Raw genomic sequence first — 17,275 nt, 5'->3', positions numbered from 1 at the left:
GGGATGCCTCTGTGTGGACCACCCGGGACCACCTTTCCTCTCGCCGTACACCTTCGGCCATGCCAGCTGGGGAACGGCCTCTCACGCCAAGGCCGGCGTCTGACACGCAAGGTTCCCTGCCATGAGCGTGAGGAAGACGGGACCCTCGGCTGGGACGGAGCGGCCCCTGCACCCAGCTGTTGAGGCCTCACTCGGCTTCACCTCTGGGTCCAGGCAGGTCACAGCCTCTACCCCAGGACCGTGAAGCTGCCTCTCAGGGCCAACGACCCGGGACCTGTCCCTCAAGCCTGGGTGCAGCGCCCCGGTGGCCGGGGCTGGCCGAGGGGCCACAGACCCCCCTGTGGTCAAGGGTGGGCAGCAGCCTGGAGCCCCGCACAGGGCACTCCCCAGCTCCACGGCAAACCCACAACCACCAGGAACGTCTGCATCGAGAGACAGGCGTGGGGTGGCACTAACTGCACACAAGGCCACGGCCAGGCGGGCTGCGATAGGAAGGTGGCGGCTGGACACGGGGTCCAGGGCAGGCAAGGGGGCTGCAGGTGGGCCACAAGCCCAGCTGCTACCTGAGGCCGTTTGCCCTACCTGCCCTGCCCGCCCTGCGCGTCTCAGGTGGCAGCAGGCACCGTGACATTCACAGGGGACCCGGATGGCACAGACAACCTGCACAACCTCACCTCCGGGCTTCGCTCGCCAGACCCGGGCTGAGGTGTGGCGGTGGGGCTGGGGGTGGAGACATCTGGCGCTTTCAGACCCCGAAGCAGGTGACATCAGGACCGTCGGAGAACCCTGTCACCGCTGCCTCCTGGGCCCCAGGGCACCGACCTCCCCCCGCCAGAGCCGGCCTTCCTCCCCCCAGGGGGCTGCCGGGCAGGCGTGGCGGCTGGCAGCGCCTGACCACAGTCCGGCGGGAGGTGGGAAAGGAAGAGGGCAAACGTTTTGGCTTTTATAAAGTCAAGGAAATTTATTTCCTGAGGTCATGACACAGGAAGTCGACCCCTAGCCACGGCTGCGGAGCTCTCGCAGTGAAGGTCAGAGTGTGACTGACATGCCGGGTGGACCAGAAGCTGGAGTCTGTCATCTCAGCACGAGACGCTCGATTACCTTTGCTTAGTGTTAACACGCGGAGGCCCGGAGCCCAGTGTCGGGGAGAGGCCCTGAGCGGCCGCCGGCCCGGAGAAGCCGCTCGGAGCCGGCCACGCCCGGCTTCGCTGCGGGACCTCGGGAGGGGAGATGTCGACAATTTGCGGAGGCTCCAGCCGCTGGGTCGGGTTCAGGCAAACCGTCGCGTGGCTGTTCAGGTCAGCAGGCTGGAGAGTTCGGCTGCTGGTCATTATCGTTTGGGGCCCCAAGGGAGGGTCTTGGGGGCCACTTGAGCCCCAAAGCTGGGAAACTCCTCGGAGCTGCTCATGTCCGGAGCCTGTGCAGGGAGGACACAGCCTCAGCAGGGCTCCCGCTCCCGACCGCGGAACCGCTTCCAGAGCCGCTGCAGCCTTGCGCCCAAGCCTGCCCCGAGCCCCCCGCCTGCCACCCCCCGGACGCCGCCTGACCTTGTCGCTGCTGCTGGCGGTCCAGGGAGCGTCACGCACCACGAAGCCTTTGGACGGCGCCTTGGACTCCTCGTGTGCTGGGGGCTTCATGTAGACCTGCAGCGCCTCGCTGTCCACCACGTCGGCCAGCTGCGGAGCACGGGCTCTGCTCAGCTCGGCCTGGGAGGCGCGGGCGGCGCCCACCTCCTCGCCCGCCCCCGCCTGCCCTGGGGACACACAGGCCACCTCCTCCTCGTCACCCAGAGCCAGGTGCCTCCGAGCAGCCTGGGCCGCCCCCGCCCCCACTCACGTATTCCTCCTCCAGGTTGAGGACGTGGTCGATGGCCTCCTCCACGTTCTCCGGGAGCCCGGTCACAGTGACGCAGTTGGGGTCCGGGGCTCCGCTCTGCGGGAAGCGGATGTCCACCTGGAAGGCGCAGACATCAGCTGAGGGGCTCGAGGCGAAGGCTGGGCCGAACGGCCCCACCAGGCGCCTGCTCCTAACGAGGGGTCTTCCCTCTGACTCAGTGACAGCTTAGAAATCAGGGTGCGGAGTTGTTCCTTCACAAGTCCCCTGCACCCTCAAGTTAGACCAGGGCATTTTGGCAGCACCTTGCTGTGCATTCTCGCATGAAGCTCGACTCACGGAGGAACCTGTCGGGTGACGGCCGAGGTCACAGGCTGGCTCTGCCCTCCCACGGCCCCCGCCCGGGCTGTGGCTGTGTCTGTGCTGACCAGGGGCCTGGCCTCGCCTCCTGGGGCCAGCGTGGCCTTCGCCCCGCCCCCGCCCTTGCCCCGCCTTCTGCCCTCGCCCCACCCCTCTCCCTGCCCTCACCCCGCCTTCTGCCCCGTGCAGCCTGCAGCCTGCAGGACACCAGGCCGTCCCTGAACGGGGGGCTCACCTTGAACTCATCCATGATTTTGCGAATGGCTTTGCCGCGGGCACCGATGATGCGGGCGTGGACACGGTGGTCCAGCGAAACGTCCTCCGAAACCATCTGCTCAAGCTCACCCACGATTCTCAGGATGGCGTCCCGGGCAGCTTCTGTGTTCTTCTCGTACCCCGTGATGGTAATTTGGTCCTGGGGCTAAAAAGGAGGGCGCAGTCAGAAACCGGGGCGTCTCCTGGGGCTCCGCGGCAGGCAGGTGCCGGCCCAGCAGCAAGCACAGGTGGCACACGGCGGGCACACCGGCGTCCCCTCGTCGGCCCGGAAGAGAGGAGGAAACCGCAGCGGTGGCTGGTTTAGAAAGACAGGTCAACAACGTCCATTCAGCTCCGGCCCCTCCTACGCCCCACCGGAGTCAGTTACAGGACCAGAAAGGACACCTGATCGGCGAGACCGAGGAGACGCTGGCAGGTGAGCGCTCCAGTCACCAGGACAGAGCAAAGGCCCCTCAGCCCCTTGGCCTCCGGCTGCTCTGCCCACGTGGCCGTGGTCTGGGGGTGTCTCGGGGTCACAGACTGACAGGCCAGCACCCCACAGCCCACGCAAGCCTCCCCACTCGGAGCCCCCACCTGCTCCGTCCTGCCTCGGCCCGGACGGATGGATGGACGGACGGACAGGCTCCCGTACCAGACTCGGCGGCCACAAACACAAGTTGGGGCAGACGGTGGGAAACGTGACAAGACAGCCCTGACTCACGACCTCCAGGGTGGGAGAGGACAGGGCACCCATAACGCAAGAGCAGAAACCACGATGGGGCCCGAGAACAAGGACAAGCTCCTAGAAAGGAAACAAGGAGCAGAAAGACCTGCCCCGGGTGACGGAGAAGACCCCAGGGGACAGCAGGGCAAGAGCCTGGGCGCCTGCCGAGACGACAAGCAAAGTGCACAGCAGGGGTGGCTCCCCCCCTCCCAAGTCACGGCACGGCCGGGTCACGGCATGGCCAGGTGTGGAGCATCACCGACAGCAGCGTGACTCGCCCCAGAGAAAGCTGCGCATGACGAGGGTCTGACTGCCCTGCTCCGCGTGACTCACGGGACCCTGGCTGAACTCGTCCAAACACTGAACAATGGCTTCAGAAACTGACGATTACTTGGGAAAGGAAAAGGAAACATAGGTGAGGGTGAAGGGTTTCGGGGAGCTGAACTCCCCAGACTGAACCAATGATGCTAACGAACGCACCAGCGAGACGCAGGAGGACGGCTGCAGGCAGCCCCTCCGGGCCTGAGTTTCAAAGCCTGAGAGGCAGCGAGGGGCCGGGAGACACGGGGCAGGTGGGCAGGAGACCACCACGGCATGAGCACTGTCTCCACGTGGCTAGAGAGACCATGGCCACCAGGGCGGGCTGGGCTCCTCCCACGTGCGAGGCAGTGGCAACCCACGCAGTGAGCAGACCCCCAGCAGGGCAGCCAGAGCTGGGGGAGGTGGCCCAGGGGGGTGCAGGGTCCACTGACACGGGGGCCACCTTGGAGAGCCCACGCCTGTGGCAGGGGGCGCAGCGCAGGCCCGAGAGCCCGAGAGCCAGGGAGGCCCCACATGGAGGATGGGACTGCCCCCCTGCGTGCGGCCTCTGGCCTCCCTGCGTGGAGTCTCTGGCCTCCCTGCATGCCATCTCTGGCCTCCCTGCGTGCGGTCTCTGGCCTCCCTGCGTGGAGACTCTGGCCTCCCTGCGTGCGGTCTCTGGCCTCCCTGCGTGCCGCCTCTGGCCTCCCTGCGTGCCGCCTCTGGCCTCCCTGCGTGCAGCCTCTGGCCTCCCTGTGTGTGGCAGGGGTGGGGGTGGGGGCAGGGGCGGGGCAGGTGGCAGATGTCTCGTGTCCACTGCCTGCCTTGGGCCCCAGGAGACCCAGGTGACACGTGAGCACACTGCACCTGTCGGCTCGAGCCGGAGCCCCCGCTTCCCTGGCAGGAGTCACCCTGCGCGCCCGACTGCGCGTGGTGCTGAGGACGCCTCTCCCGCCCGCACACGCCAAGACTCGGCCTGGGCTGAAACCAGCCCTTCGGGGACCTGCCGTGGCCCCCCATCTGGTAGCACCAGCAGGGTCTGCTTGGTCACCAGCCCCCAGGCAGGGCCAGCGAGGGCCCACCTGCCCCGACAGGCCCCAGCCAGGGCACCTCCCCCGGGATGTCACTCTCACCTGGCTGCCATCGTCCTTATCAGGAAACTGGATGTTCACATCATGTTCCAGGCGGATTTGGGTGATCACTGCCCCCTTTCTGCCAATGATTTTGGGATGGTATTTGGGGTCCACAGTGACGCTTAGCTTAAAACTCCTCAAAGCCTACAGGAAACACGTGAGAATGAGGCAGAGAACAGAGCGCTGGTCCCAGCGAGACACGGGCTGTCACCTGGGAAACCAAAGGGTGACGCCTCGGCTTTCTGTGATGCTCTGTGCTCCAGAATGGTTACCGTTCCCTCGTGTGACCCACCACCCTCAGTCCCCGCTAACAGCGAGAACCCGGGATGCGGCCACTCCACACCAGGCACAGAAACCCTTCAAAAACGGGCTCTTGCCAGGTTTCTGACAGTGACTGGGGGGGCGACTGGGCTTGGGAACTGGGGGCCCTACTCTGGCCTATGTGAGCAGGGTCCGACCACTACGTAAAAAACATCCTGGGTCTTCTCGGGCTGGGCCACGGAAGTCGGCAACCGGGTGCTAAGGGGTCTGTGGACAGGAGTGGCCTGGGCAGACGACAGAACACCAAGACCCGAATGGCCCGCGGGCAGATTTCCGAGCTCCGGCCTTCCCCTGAACACGCGCTGATGGGAAACGGGAAGTTCCGGCCCGCGGTGAACGGCCAGGCCCGACACCGTCACTCCGTGTTTCCTCTGCAGAGCAGCAACTGCCACCGCCCCCAGCAGCACAGCACCCACAGGCCTTCCCGCACCAGCCCTGCCAGGGGCAAGGTGGGGCCTCACCCCTACTTCCCAGCACCTCAGCCTGAGACCACCCTGTGCTGCAGAGGTCAGTGGGCCACCCCCAGCCTCTACCTTTTCAGGAAGCCCAACTGTGTCACCTTTCCACTGAGAACGGTGCCCTGTCCTAGCCCACGCCCCAGCAAGCCCTCTGGGTGCCGACTGCTCCCGGCACTGCCCGGGTCCCCCTTCCAGCCGCCCCCCTGTAACTGGGACACTGGATCCTAAGTGAGCCTGGGGCCGAGACCCACGCCCCGCCCCCGCCCCGCGTGCCACCCTCACTCACCCGGTCCTCCTGCTCCGCCTGCAGCTCCTTCACACGCTCCAGCAGCCCGGCCTTGGCCCGGTCCAAATTCGCAGCGAGGCCCGTGATGGCAATGACGTCAGACTGCAGCTCGGGCGCGGGGACGTGGATGTTCACCTGCGAGGACAAAGGGCAGACCTGACAGCTAGGCCCGCAGGGTAGGGGGTAGGGGGGCCGGGACGCCCACCCACGTGATGGCGGACTTCGGCGGGGCCCAGGAGAGGACAAGACGCGAGACCACCAACCCCGGGACGCGGCCTCCAGGGGAGGGTCTACCTCGAACTCATCCATCATCTTGCGGATCCCGCTTCCCTTCTGCCCGATGACGTATCGGTGGAGGTCAAAGGGCACTTCCACTTCGATGGTGACAGGAACCAGTGCCTGCAGGGAAGACGGTCATGGCTAGGCTGTGAGGGTGGAGGACAGAGTGACGCTGGCAGTTTGGCACCCAGACCCTCAACTCAAAGGTCCACCGCTTCACCTCCACGAACACCCACAGTGTTCGGCATCCCTGACGCACAACAGGCCTGTGAGTGGCCTGGCTCTGCCCCGCGGCACGCGGCTCGGCACAGCTCGGTGCTGTGGCACACGGAGCAGCAGCACTCGGCACTTGCTGCGCCAACAGCTCATCTCCGCAGGCCTGAGCCGGGCCTGGCTACAGCCCCATCTCACAGGGTGGCAAACTGAGCATGGAGGCCCATTCAGACCGCTGCAAACGCGGCCCTTCCCCGGCCCCCACAGCCGTGGACCAGAGGGCTGCCCCCCACATAGCTGCCCCGGGAAGGGGCCTCCACAGGCCCCGGCCAGCTGAGCACGGCCAGCCAGTGGTGTTCACCCAAGTTCACGAGACACAACTGAGACCCGGCAGCCTGCCCCCCCTCCAGCCCCCCCCACCCCGCTGCTGACTGGCCCCTGAGGCCCTGGGAGGGGCAGGGACGGGGCCAAACACACCTCCAGGGCTTCCTTGGCAGCCTCACACTTTTCTTTCCGGCCAGAGATGACGATGATGTCGCATCTCCTTGGAGAGCCAGGGTCGGCCTCCTTGGCCTCTCTCCCGTCCCCAGCATCGTCCCCGTTCTCCTGGACTGCCGGCTCCACGCTGTGCCCTGGGGGAGGGGAGAGGCACGGCTGGCGAGGGCCCTGACACCCCGTGCCGCGCTCAGCGAGCATTTGTTACCTCCCGCTGCACACAGGGCGGGGCAGGGCGGGAGGACCCGCCTGTGCTCTGGGAGGTTCCTGGTCTGAGCGGGGGCTCCCGGGCCGGGGGGTGGGGGAGGCCGGGCCGGCCCTGCCGGCTGTGCAGGGAGGCTGTGCCCGGCATCTCACTGCCCCACTCTGGAAATGGAGCTAACGGCAACTACGGCAGAGGCTCAAGTGCGACTGAACAAGTCAGTTTTCAGAGAAAACCATCAGGCCCCACAAAGCAGGCCCACTGCGTGCGTTTGTGGGGCCTAACAGTGGGGCAGGGCGCGCAGGTGAGCCGGCTCAGGTGAGGTGTGAGGGGCTCTGGAGATCTACGAGGGGCAGCGACGGAGACGCCACGACACACCCGCGCCAGCCCCGTACGTCAGTGTGATCCCACACTGGGAGACCACCTGCACCGGAACCCACGCCAAGCCACACCCGCCCACGGAGCGAGACAGTCCACGAGTCCACACGACGCACGGGGACAGACACATCTCCCCAGAGCAACTGCGGCCCAAGGCGGGGGTGGGGCCATGAAGGATGCTCTAAAATCCGGCAGTTTGAACAGCGACTACAGATTAGGTGATCGTGTTACATAATGTTAGGTCTGATCCTGACGCAGGCACCGTAACGTAATAGTCCTTGTTCTTAGAAAACGCTATCGATAAAGGCACATGTCTAAAAACCACACTCAAAGGTGCGTGTAAAGTGTGAGAAAGTGTGCGTGTAAATGGGGAAGTTGGCTCTGGATACGGGGAAACAGGGTGCTACTCCACACAGCTTTTCTCTACTGTGAGATTACGTAAAAATGAAAGTTTACGGTAACTATTCCAGTGTGAAACGTAAATGGTGTGCAGTGTGATTTTATCAGTAGTTTCCTTCTTAAAAGTGCCTGGGTTCTTAGGGAAACAGAGGCTTGACAGGCTGTGCGTGACATGCTCGCCGATGCCAAGACAGGGGACATCCAGTGACCTCGGCAGGCCTCAGGGTCACCTGCTAGACCAGGCAGATGGCCCAGGGCTGACACACAGAGAGAGGACACACCTCCACTCCACGCACAAGGCCGCAGGAGGGGGGGGGCCGGCCCTGCACCCCACGGGTCAGGTCACGCAGCGCCCCGCCACCAACCCTCTCTCCTGGCCCCCGTCTGTCTTCTCTGTCACGCGCACACTGGGCCACAAGGAGGGTACCCGGAGCTAACAGGCAGTTCTAGAAGAGCTGCCAGCCACCTAGATGGTGCCCTGCGGCCAAAGGTCGCAGCTGACCGACCTCACAGGGGCCGCACCCCGGCATGGAGCAGTGGGACAGGGACGCTGCTATGGGCGGGGCCGGCAAGACCTCGCCACACACTCAGAGCAAGTGAGGCCACGAGCACGACTGGGACTGACCGTCGGGGACTTCCCGGGTAAGACGCTGCGTGCCTCTTTACCCTGTCTTGTCACCGTGTGTCTCCAGAACACACCAAGGGCACCTTGTCACCCTGGGAGTAACGGACACAGCCCATCCTTCAGAGACCAGGGAGGGGACCCTGAAGTTCTGGGAGCCCCCGAATATGCGGATGGTGGCTCAAGCTGAGGCCAGAGCCTCACCCGGGTGCGCGGCAGCCCTCACGAGGGGAGGGACTGCCACCCACGGTGAGCACAGGCTAAGGGGGCCCACCTGGGTTCTCCTCTCTGTCTGGGAATTTAATCTGAACGTTGAAATCCCGGGTAATCTGCTGGATTCTGGAACCTTTGGGGCCCATGACAGATCGATGGAACTTCTGGGGTATAGCACATTCTATCACCACCTGAGCTTCCTGGAGGGAGAAACACAAACAAAAAAGAAATAAACAAACATAAATTCGTCAGCATCAACTAACTTTTCACACCGTCTCCCAAGGCTCTACAGCTCTGGGCGGCGCAGACGCCCCCTCCCTGAGCCGACCCGGAGCCCCAGGCGCCACTGGGGGAGGGGGAGGGCCAGGCCCCAAAGGGGGGGCTTTTTCCTTAAAGGTTTCCCAGGACATGAGGGGCCATCCCTGGAGGACAGCCACGTCAGCCACGAGCGGGGAGGGTCCAGACACATGGCGGGGTGTGCCGGAGGGGCGGGGCTGCTCTCTAGAGGGGGCTTCACTCTCACGCTGCTTCTCCACGATCCACGCTGGCGCCTGTTCCCCCTCCTCACAGAGAGGAGAAGAAAGCTGACCCCTCGTGTGGGCCATGCTGCCGCCCAGAGGAAGGTGCTCTCACAGGCAGCGTCCTCGCAGACGCCTGGGATGGGCCCGGGCAGGCCGGCAGGGAGGACGAGTCCAGGAGCCCCTTCCCGACCGACGGGGCTGCGGAAGAGCAGCCACCAGGGATGACAACCCCACCCCGAGCACCCCAGGCGCCTACCAGGTCCTCGATGATCTCCTGAATGCGTTTCTTGGCCGCCTCTACACAGTCCTTGGCACCCTTGAGGGTGACTTTGTCACTCTGTGTGCCAGAGCGCGGGAAGCTGACCATCACCCCGCCGTACTCCTCCGCAATCTCCCGTAGGACCTGGCCTCTCCGGATGACAAAGTGGCGGTGGTGCCTGGGGTCCACCAGCATGTGGTCTTCAACCACATTGTCCTGCGGGGTTGAGAGGAGGAGTGACAGTGACATGCCCCCGTGGCACCTCCCAGAGCGGCAGCCCAGGACCAGCCCTACCAGGCTCTGGATGAGGCCCCCCACCAGGTTCTGCATCAGGCCCCCCACCAGGTTCTGGATCAGGCCCCCACCAGGCTCTGGATGAGGCCCCCCACCAGGTTCTGCATCAGGCCCCCCACCAGGTTCTGGATCAGGCCCCCACCAGGCTCTGGATGAGGCCCCCCACCAGGCTCTGGATCAGGCCCCCACCAGGCTCTGGATGAGGCCCCCACCAGGTTCTGGATGAGGCCCCCCACCAGGCTCTGGATCAGGCCCCCCACCAGGTTCTGGATCAGGCCCCCACCAGGTTCTGGATCAGGCCCCCCACCAGGTTCTGGATCAGGCCCCCACCAGGCTCTGGATCAGGCCCCCCACCAGGTTCTGCATCAGGCCCCCACCAGGTTCTGGATCAGGCCCCCCACCAGGTTCTGGATCAGGCCCCCACCAGGTTCTGGATCAGGCCCCCCACCAGGTTCTGTATCAGGCCCCCCACCAGGCTCTGGATCAGGCCCCCCACCAGGCTCTGGATCAGGCCCTACCAGGTTCTGCATCAGGCCCCCCACCAGGCTCTGCATCAGGCCCCCCACCAGGTTGTGGATCAGGCCCCCCACCAGGCTCTGGATCAGGCCCTACCAGGTTCTGGATCAGGCCCCCCACCAGACTCTGGATCAGGCCCCCCACCAGGCTCTGGATCAGGCCCCCCACCAGGTTCTGGGTGAGGCCCCCCACCAGGCTCTGGATCAGACCCCCCTACCAGGTTCTGGATCAGCGCCTCCAGCTCCCTCTGCGCCTCCCGCACGGCGTCCTCCTTCCCCACGATGGTGATCAGATCCTGGTCCTTGTCCTCGGCTGCCGGGAAGATGATTCGGGCTCCGGTGCTGTCACGCACCTTGCGAATTTTGCCACCCCCTTTGCCGATGAGGAATTTGTGGTATTCGGGCTTGGCACGCATGTCCACGGTGAAGCTCTTGGTTTGCTGCAGAGACCAACCCCAAGGACGTCAGCTGGATGCCACCCACCTGCAGCACCGCACGGGCGGATGAGAGCCTGGAGGATGGCGCTGTCTGTGTGGGTCACCCTCCCCTTACAGTGTGACCTGCGTCCTTATATTTTGCCTGCACCCCCAGAATGGGGCTCATCACACCTCACCTAGTCCGACAGACAAACGCCCGGCAGACCATACTTGAACCTTTTCTCCACAACCATCGGGAAGATGCCAATGGGGAAGAGCAGGCGGACTGAGAACCCAGGTCCTGCCAGATACGAGCAAAGACCAGAGTGCTCCAAGCCACTCTTGTCCTGCCCGGGGGGTATGACAACGCACAGGATGAGGTGCTGGCAGGGCCCATGCCCTGAGGAGTGGGGTGCACCCGGCAGAGCACCCACACGCGGAGAGCTGCCTGGCTCCTTTCCTACACACGCGCCAGAGACTGGCCCACACAGACCTGCCGCCTTCCCACTCCGGCTGGGAGAGACACAAGCCGACACAGACACAGTTACAGAAGGGCCCTCGGAGCTTTCAGGGCAGCACAAGGCCCTCGTGTGACACCAAGAAACCAGGGCCCAGGAGAGCGCCCGACACGATGACCTCATTAGGACACCAGTGCGGTCAGCAGCCTCACGGGAGAACACGTCCCCTGCGTGACTCTGACGCACACGTGTGCCTCCTGCCTTCCCCTGGACCCGAGACCTGGCGCACAAGCATGAGGAACACAGAGGAAAAGACCCACCAGCACGCAACATACTAAGTAACTGACCTTTGCTACTTTTTTTTTTTTTCTTGCTATGTTGTCTGAGGCTGGACTTGAACTCCTAGGTTCAAGGGATCCTCCCACCTCAGCTTCCCAGGTAGCTGAGACCACAGCTGCCACCACTATGCCTGAGACAACCTGCTGCTCTTCAGACAAAGAGATTCACAGACAGGAGCATGGCTGAAAAACCGATGAACAAGGCAAGTCTAGTCCGGCAATATAGTAAAAGACGACCTATGGAAACCAAGTGGTGTTTACCCAAGGAATGCAAGGTGGTCAAACGTTAAAAAAAATTTAATACAATCTGACAAAAACAGGATCATGTCAGTAGATATAGAAAAAACATCTGACAAAATGCAACACCCGTTTCCCCTCAAAATTTTCACCAGCTGAGAACAGAAGGGAATTTGGTGGTGCATCTGCAGGGACCCACAGCTGACCCAGTGGACACCCTCGTCCTCCGCAAGCCTGTCCTCCCTCTGACCGCCACGCGCCGCAGCACTGCAGAGTCTGCACACACACCACGAGATCGAAACACAAGGCATACGGAGTAGAAGAAAGAAATGCAACCGCCCATTCACAGATGACTTGACTTTCACATATGAAACAAGAACCTACAGAAAAGTTACTACAACTAATCAGTGAGTTTCATTTAGCACTCTCACGAAGCAAGGTCAACACACAGAAATACAACGTATTTCCACACACTAACTGAGCAAGTATCATTTACAATAGCACTAAAGCAAAATATACGCAAGTTCTGTCGGCTAAAAACTACACAGCCCCAGTGAAGAATCAAGACCTGACACCAGAGCGGACGGACGGGGGGTCACAGGTGCGGCGTCCTCACCCTGCCCGGGCTCCCATGAGGGCAACACCGCCCCGTCCACGGCTGGCCCAGGCTGGCGTGCCTCCTGCCGGCTGACCCCAGAACGCACAGAGAAACGCGCAGGATCCAACAGCCAAAGCCATCGTGCAAAGAGCGAAGCCGAACGCAGCAGCCGCAGCGCCCGACGCCCAGACCCCCCGCAGCGCCGCGCTGTCGCTGGAGCGCAGGAGCCCAGACACACACCCGCATGCGGTTGAGTCGTCTGCAGGTGACGGAAACTAGCTTCTCACTGCTGTGGTGGTCACATGACTAAGTCTGTAAAAACTCAGAATTACATGCCAAGAATGGTGAATTTTACTGTAAGTCTCACTTACAGAGAAAGCCACCCAAGAAACTAATAAGCCAAAGAGCAAATTTTGTATATTACATACACGGGGGCATGTGGACCCGGCAAGGCCCTTCAGTAAGAGCAAAATCAAAAAGACGTGAAATTATAAAGACGTTTTCTGACCCACCGCACCACAAAGAAAGGGCATTTGGGGATGTCCCCAGTGAGCAAGGACCAAGCCCCTGTGGAGACCCACGCTGCGACCCCTGCCCGGGAGGGGCTCACCTTCTCCTCTGCCAGGTGCAACAACTGCTTCTTGGCCTTCTCCACATCGGAGGACGGGCCCCTGATGACAACAGTGTCGCTTCCAGAACCCTCCACGGGGAAGTGAATGTGGACCCCGCCACACTCCTCCATGATGGAGCGGATCAGACGGCCTTTCGTGCCGATGAGGGAGTTGTGCAGCTTGGCAGGGATGGACACCTCCACCTCGGCGATGTTGGCCTGAAACCAAACACACGGCAGGACGGAGAAGTCACATTTCTGCGTGGCAGACGAAGGCCGGGGACAGAGCTAAACCGTGGCCTGGGAGGTGCTGGGCCGTGTGCACTGGGCCGGGGTGGGGCGGGGGGTGGCGGTGCCCACGGTGCAGGAGGAAAGCTACGATTCCAGATCAAACACAGCGATTGGCTGCTTCAGCCAACGGCCTGGCTCTGCGGGCAGGGATGGGGCCGATACCCGTGGATAAACTCTTCCTGGTAAAGCAGAGTCTGCTTCTGGCCAAGACGGAACAGCAGGGCCTGAATTTCCTGCCCCACAGACAGGAAGCAGGTGAGCCCTCCGACCGCCCCAGCTGCTCCTGCGGCTCAGGACAGAAAAAACAGCCGCAGCCCAGGGGCCGAGGCAGCTGCAGTCTGAGGTCAGAGCCCCAAGACAGCAGCAGAGAGAAAGAGCCCGAGAACGGCAGACCACACACACAGTGACAGGTAGGAAAACTGCCGCAGGACTATGGGAGACAGCGCCTGCAGCTCACAGCCTGGGCCTGGTACTGTCCTCAGGAGCCAGACGGGAGAGCCGCAACCTTCTGGGACATTGGGTGTGACACTCACAAGGACCTGACCTCAGGAGTGGGAAATATTTGGGACACGCTGAACAGTCCTCTGATTCCACCTAACAAACCTTAAAAGCAAGTCCTAAAAGGAGCAAACAGTTTCAGAGCCACTTCACAGAGCTAAAAACTATTCAGAGGAATAAAAAACACCCAATTAAAAAATACCAGGTTAGCTGGGTGTGGTGGCCACACCTGTAGGCCCAGCTACTCGGACGCTGAGGCAGGAGGGTCACTTGAGCCCAGAGCTTGAGGCTGCAGAGCTGTGATGACACCACTGCGCTTCAGCCTGGGCAACCCTGTTTCTTAAACAAAATAAACAAAACAAAAAACACCCAAAAAAACAGACATGCAAAGAAATGGGGGAAAAAAAACCAAAAAAACAACCCATAATGAGGAAAGAAAATAGAAAACCACCCACAAATGACACAGATGTCAGAATCAGCTGGCCGAGGACACTGAGGTATTACATTGTCTATGATCAGAAGCCAAAGGAGAGACTGAACGTGTCAACCACTGACAACACGGACAGGATCAACAAAAGATGCAAACTGAACACGACAACAATGTCGACATGAGAAACGCGCTAGAAGGGACTACAGGCAGATAAGACGTTGGGGCAAACTAACAAATTTTTAAAAACACATGAAGAAAAACAATGTCGTCCCTTCCCCAAAGCCAAATAAACAAAGCATCATTAGGACCATTAGTCCCCAGGTGACTGGAGTCCCTGGAGGGAGGAGACCAAGAGTTTAACAGAAAAAAATATTAAGAAATAGTGACCAGCCAGGCGCGGTGGCTCAGGCCTATAATCCTAAGCACTCTGGGAGGCCAAGGCAGGGGGATCGTTTGAGCTCAGGAGTTCAAGCCCAGCCTGAGCAAGAGCGAGACCCCATCTCTACTAAAAAATAGAAAGAAATTAGCCAAACTAAAAATAGAAAAAATTAGCCGGGCATGGTGGCGCATGCCTGTGGTCCAAGCTACCCGGGAGGCTGAGGCAGGAGGATCGCTTAAGCCCAGGAGTTTGAGGTTGCTGTGAGCAAGGCTGACGCCATAGCACCCTAGCCAGGGCAACAGAGCAAGACTCTGTCTCAAAGAAAAAAAAAATAGTGACCAAAACTTCTCCAAATTTGATGAAAACTCTAAACCCACACATCCAAGAGGCTCACTAAACACCAAAGAGACATGAAAAAAATGGCAGTGAAGTCTCAGCAGCAGCCGGAGGGAAGACCCTTCGCGCATGGGAAGAAAGCAAAGGCCGTCGGGTTTCTCACCGGAAACACGTCCAGGGAGAAGATGCTGAAGCAGCCTTATGTGTTATAAGGAAAAACTGCCGACTAGAAATCTATATCCAGTAATATTTTTCAAAATTGAAGGAAAACTTTTAAAAGTTTCAGACATAGGAAAAGTGAAAGGGTTCCTCAGCAGCAGAGAGACACCTTCAGACAGAAGAATGAAAACACGGATCCCCACGATGAAATGAAGAGCTCTAGAAGTGCTAACTACAGGGGTAAACACGTAAATGTTTCTACTGTTTAAATCTCTCTAAAAAAATTGAGTGTTATGTTAACAATGTATCGCGAGGCCTGTAACATGCAAAAGGCCTGACCACAGAGCCAGGCTGGGCAGGAACCAGAGCTGGACTCCCGAGAGCTGGGAATGGACACCAGGAGCCTAAGGCAGCAGAACAATAACACAGTCGAAACAAAAAGAAAAGCAATCACAGTAAATGTAATTTAACCACATTCACCAAATATATGTAACAAATACGTGACATGTAACATATGTAACTATAAAAGTAATTAAATGCAAACATCACAATTTAAAAAGCAGAGACAAGTTTAATTTTGAAAGCAACCCTCTGAAAAGAAACTTCAACATCAGGTAAAGCAGACTGCACAGCAGAGCTGACCACCAGGGATGAAAGGTCACTGCACAATCACACGTCATGAACGAGGGGACAGCAGTATAGACAGCAAAAGGGCAATCTAGGACAACTCTAAAAAAATTCACAGTAATACATTCTGCAACTTGGATAAAACAGAAAACTCCGGAAAGGTCCCAGTTACCAAGCACACACAAAGACACAGATGACCCACCCAACGGGGAGACATTACCCTGCAATGAGAACAACGGTGGTGACACAGGTGACGTGGACAAGTGTCAGACACTTTGCAGAATGAAAGCAGATGGACCCACTTAACCCAAAGTACAGAAAATCCAAACGTGTTCACTGTGGCCGCAAGGCGAGGGGCTGGCGGGGGTGGGCGTGGGGGTGCTGAGCGGGACTGGGGGGGCGGGGGAGCCTGTCGTGTCTGCAGTGGACACACCATCCCGGCTGTGAGGGGCCCCACGGATGTCCGTCTCCAATCTACCAAACTGCACCCCGTAAATACGCCCAGTTTACTGTATGTTAATTTTTTAAAATGGAAAATATTGTGAGCACCAACAGATGTGATTTTCAAGTAGCATAAAAATTAACAAAAAGAAAATGTTTAATAAAACAAGAACCCAACTCAAACGGCCTCGTGAGCGAGCACTGTGAGCCGCACGGCGGAAAACTGACAGACGGACCAACGGGCACAGCCACACTCCTCACAAAACCGGTGACAGAACACCTGCCATTACCAGGTCTTTCTGAATGGACAGGATCCGGCTGCGGGCGGCTTCGCAGTTGGCGCGCTTGCCGGTGATGACGATGGTCTCCGAGTTGCTGTTCTCCGCGGGGAGGTCGATTTTGGTGTTGCTTTCTTCCCGAATCTACGGGAGAGACCAACACGAGGGGCTGACTGATCTCCCCGCAGCTGAGCCGCGCGCAGGGCTGGGAAGCGGAAGAGACCCCCGACCCGCAGAGGGAGCAGCGCAGGGCTCTGCACCGCGGGCGCCAGGCGCGAGGCTCGGGCTCCCCGGTCACCTTCTTGATGTTGGCGCCGCCTTTCCCGATGATGTTCTTGTGAAACTGCTTGAAGATCGGAACCGAAATCGAATAGCTATTTTCCACCTTACAGACAAAAGAGACGGCACAGCTCACACCCGCGGCAGGAGGGAAGCCTGGCGTCCCTCTCCCGGAAGGCGGCGCGGGCGCAGCAGGGCACCAGGCTGGGCACGCGGGGATCCCCCCAGACCCGACTCTTCTCCCGGCCTCTGGCCTTCAGGTCGTGAGGAAAAGGGAGATGCCGTGTCCAACAACCCACCAGGCGTGTCACGTCACCTGATGCGGGGCCCCCCGAGGCCAAGAGGGGATCCGCGCCACACACCACCAGAGCCGGCAGGGACCCGGCTCAGAGGGCAGCGCAGACCCGGCGCTCCCGGGAATCTGCCACTCGGGACGACGCGCGTCAGCACGCGGTGTGGGGTCCCGACACCACCTCTCGGGGAGGCCCTGGGGTCAGCTGTGGCCCCCCCGCCCCCGTGTCCGCGAGCATAGGCCTGCCAGTCCCCACTCGGTCACCTTCCGAACCTCCTCCCACTGCAGTGTTTGAGGAAAAGAACTCAACGTCTGACTCCTCGTCTCCCTTGTCCTACATCTCTCTTCCTACTGGACGGGAGTTTCTCCATCCAGGTGTCTGACGACATCTCAGGGCAACCGGGTAACCGGGCCTGAGAAAAGGGAACCTCGTCCCTTGACTCCCACAACACCCAAGTCTCGACAACTAACTGCCCCTCTGACCAACCAAGCATTAAGAGAGATGCCGTCACCACCGTCCCAAGTCCCAGGGATGGCGGCCAGCCCAG

The 17,275-nt window shown here is 60.5% G+C and overlaps 1 protein-coding gene across 6 annotated transcripts in view; it reads right to left on the bottom strand.

Annotated features, from left to right (window-relative positions):
- Window positions 1–934: 934 nt before the first annotated feature.
- Window positions 935–17,275, bottom strand: part of LOC123643943 (high density lipoprotein binding protein) — a 70,521-nt gene continuing 54,180 nt past the window's right edge. For all 6 annotated transcript variants that reach the window (XM_045559884.1, XM_045559885.1, XM_045559886.1 and 3 more), the window contains 14 exons: window positions 16,455–16,541; window positions 16,169–16,300; window positions 12,718–12,936; window positions 10,279–10,500; window positions 9,249–9,467; window positions 8,533–8,671; window positions 6,640–6,794; window positions 5,965–6,069; window positions 5,671–5,805; window positions 4,606–4,749; window positions 2,429–2,614; window positions 1,837–1,953; window positions 1,548–1,676; window positions 935–1,417 (listed from right to left, as the gene is read on the bottom strand). In XM_045559884.1, the coding sequence (XP_045415840.1) occupies window positions 1,331–1,417; window positions 1,548–1,676; window positions 1,837–1,953; window positions 2,429–2,614; window positions 4,606–4,749; window positions 5,671–5,805; window positions 5,965–6,069; window positions 6,640–6,794; window positions 8,533–8,671; window positions 9,249–9,467; window positions 10,279–10,500; window positions 12,718–12,936; window positions 16,169–16,300; window positions 16,455–16,541 (2,076 nt within the window). In that variant the 3' untranslated portion in view covers window positions 935–1,330. The remainder of the gene's footprint in view (window positions 1,418–1,547; window positions 1,677–1,836; window positions 1,954–2,428; window positions 2,615–4,605; window positions 4,750–5,670; window positions 5,806–5,964; window positions 6,070–6,639; window positions 6,795–8,532; window positions 8,672–9,248; window positions 9,468–10,278; window positions 10,501–12,717; window positions 12,937–16,168; window positions 16,301–16,454; window positions 16,542–17,275) is intronic.

Source organism: Lemur catta, chromosome 8, assembly GCF_020740605.2.
Source record: "Lemur catta isolate mLemCat1 chromosome 8, mLemCat1.pri, whole genome shotgun sequence".
NCBI classification, from domain to species: Eukaryota; Metazoa; Chordata; class Mammalia; order Primates; family Lemuridae; genus Lemur; species Lemur catta.
The sequence above is the reverse complement of the archived record's forward strand: the minus strand, read 5'-3'. Positions and strand labels throughout refer to the sequence as shown.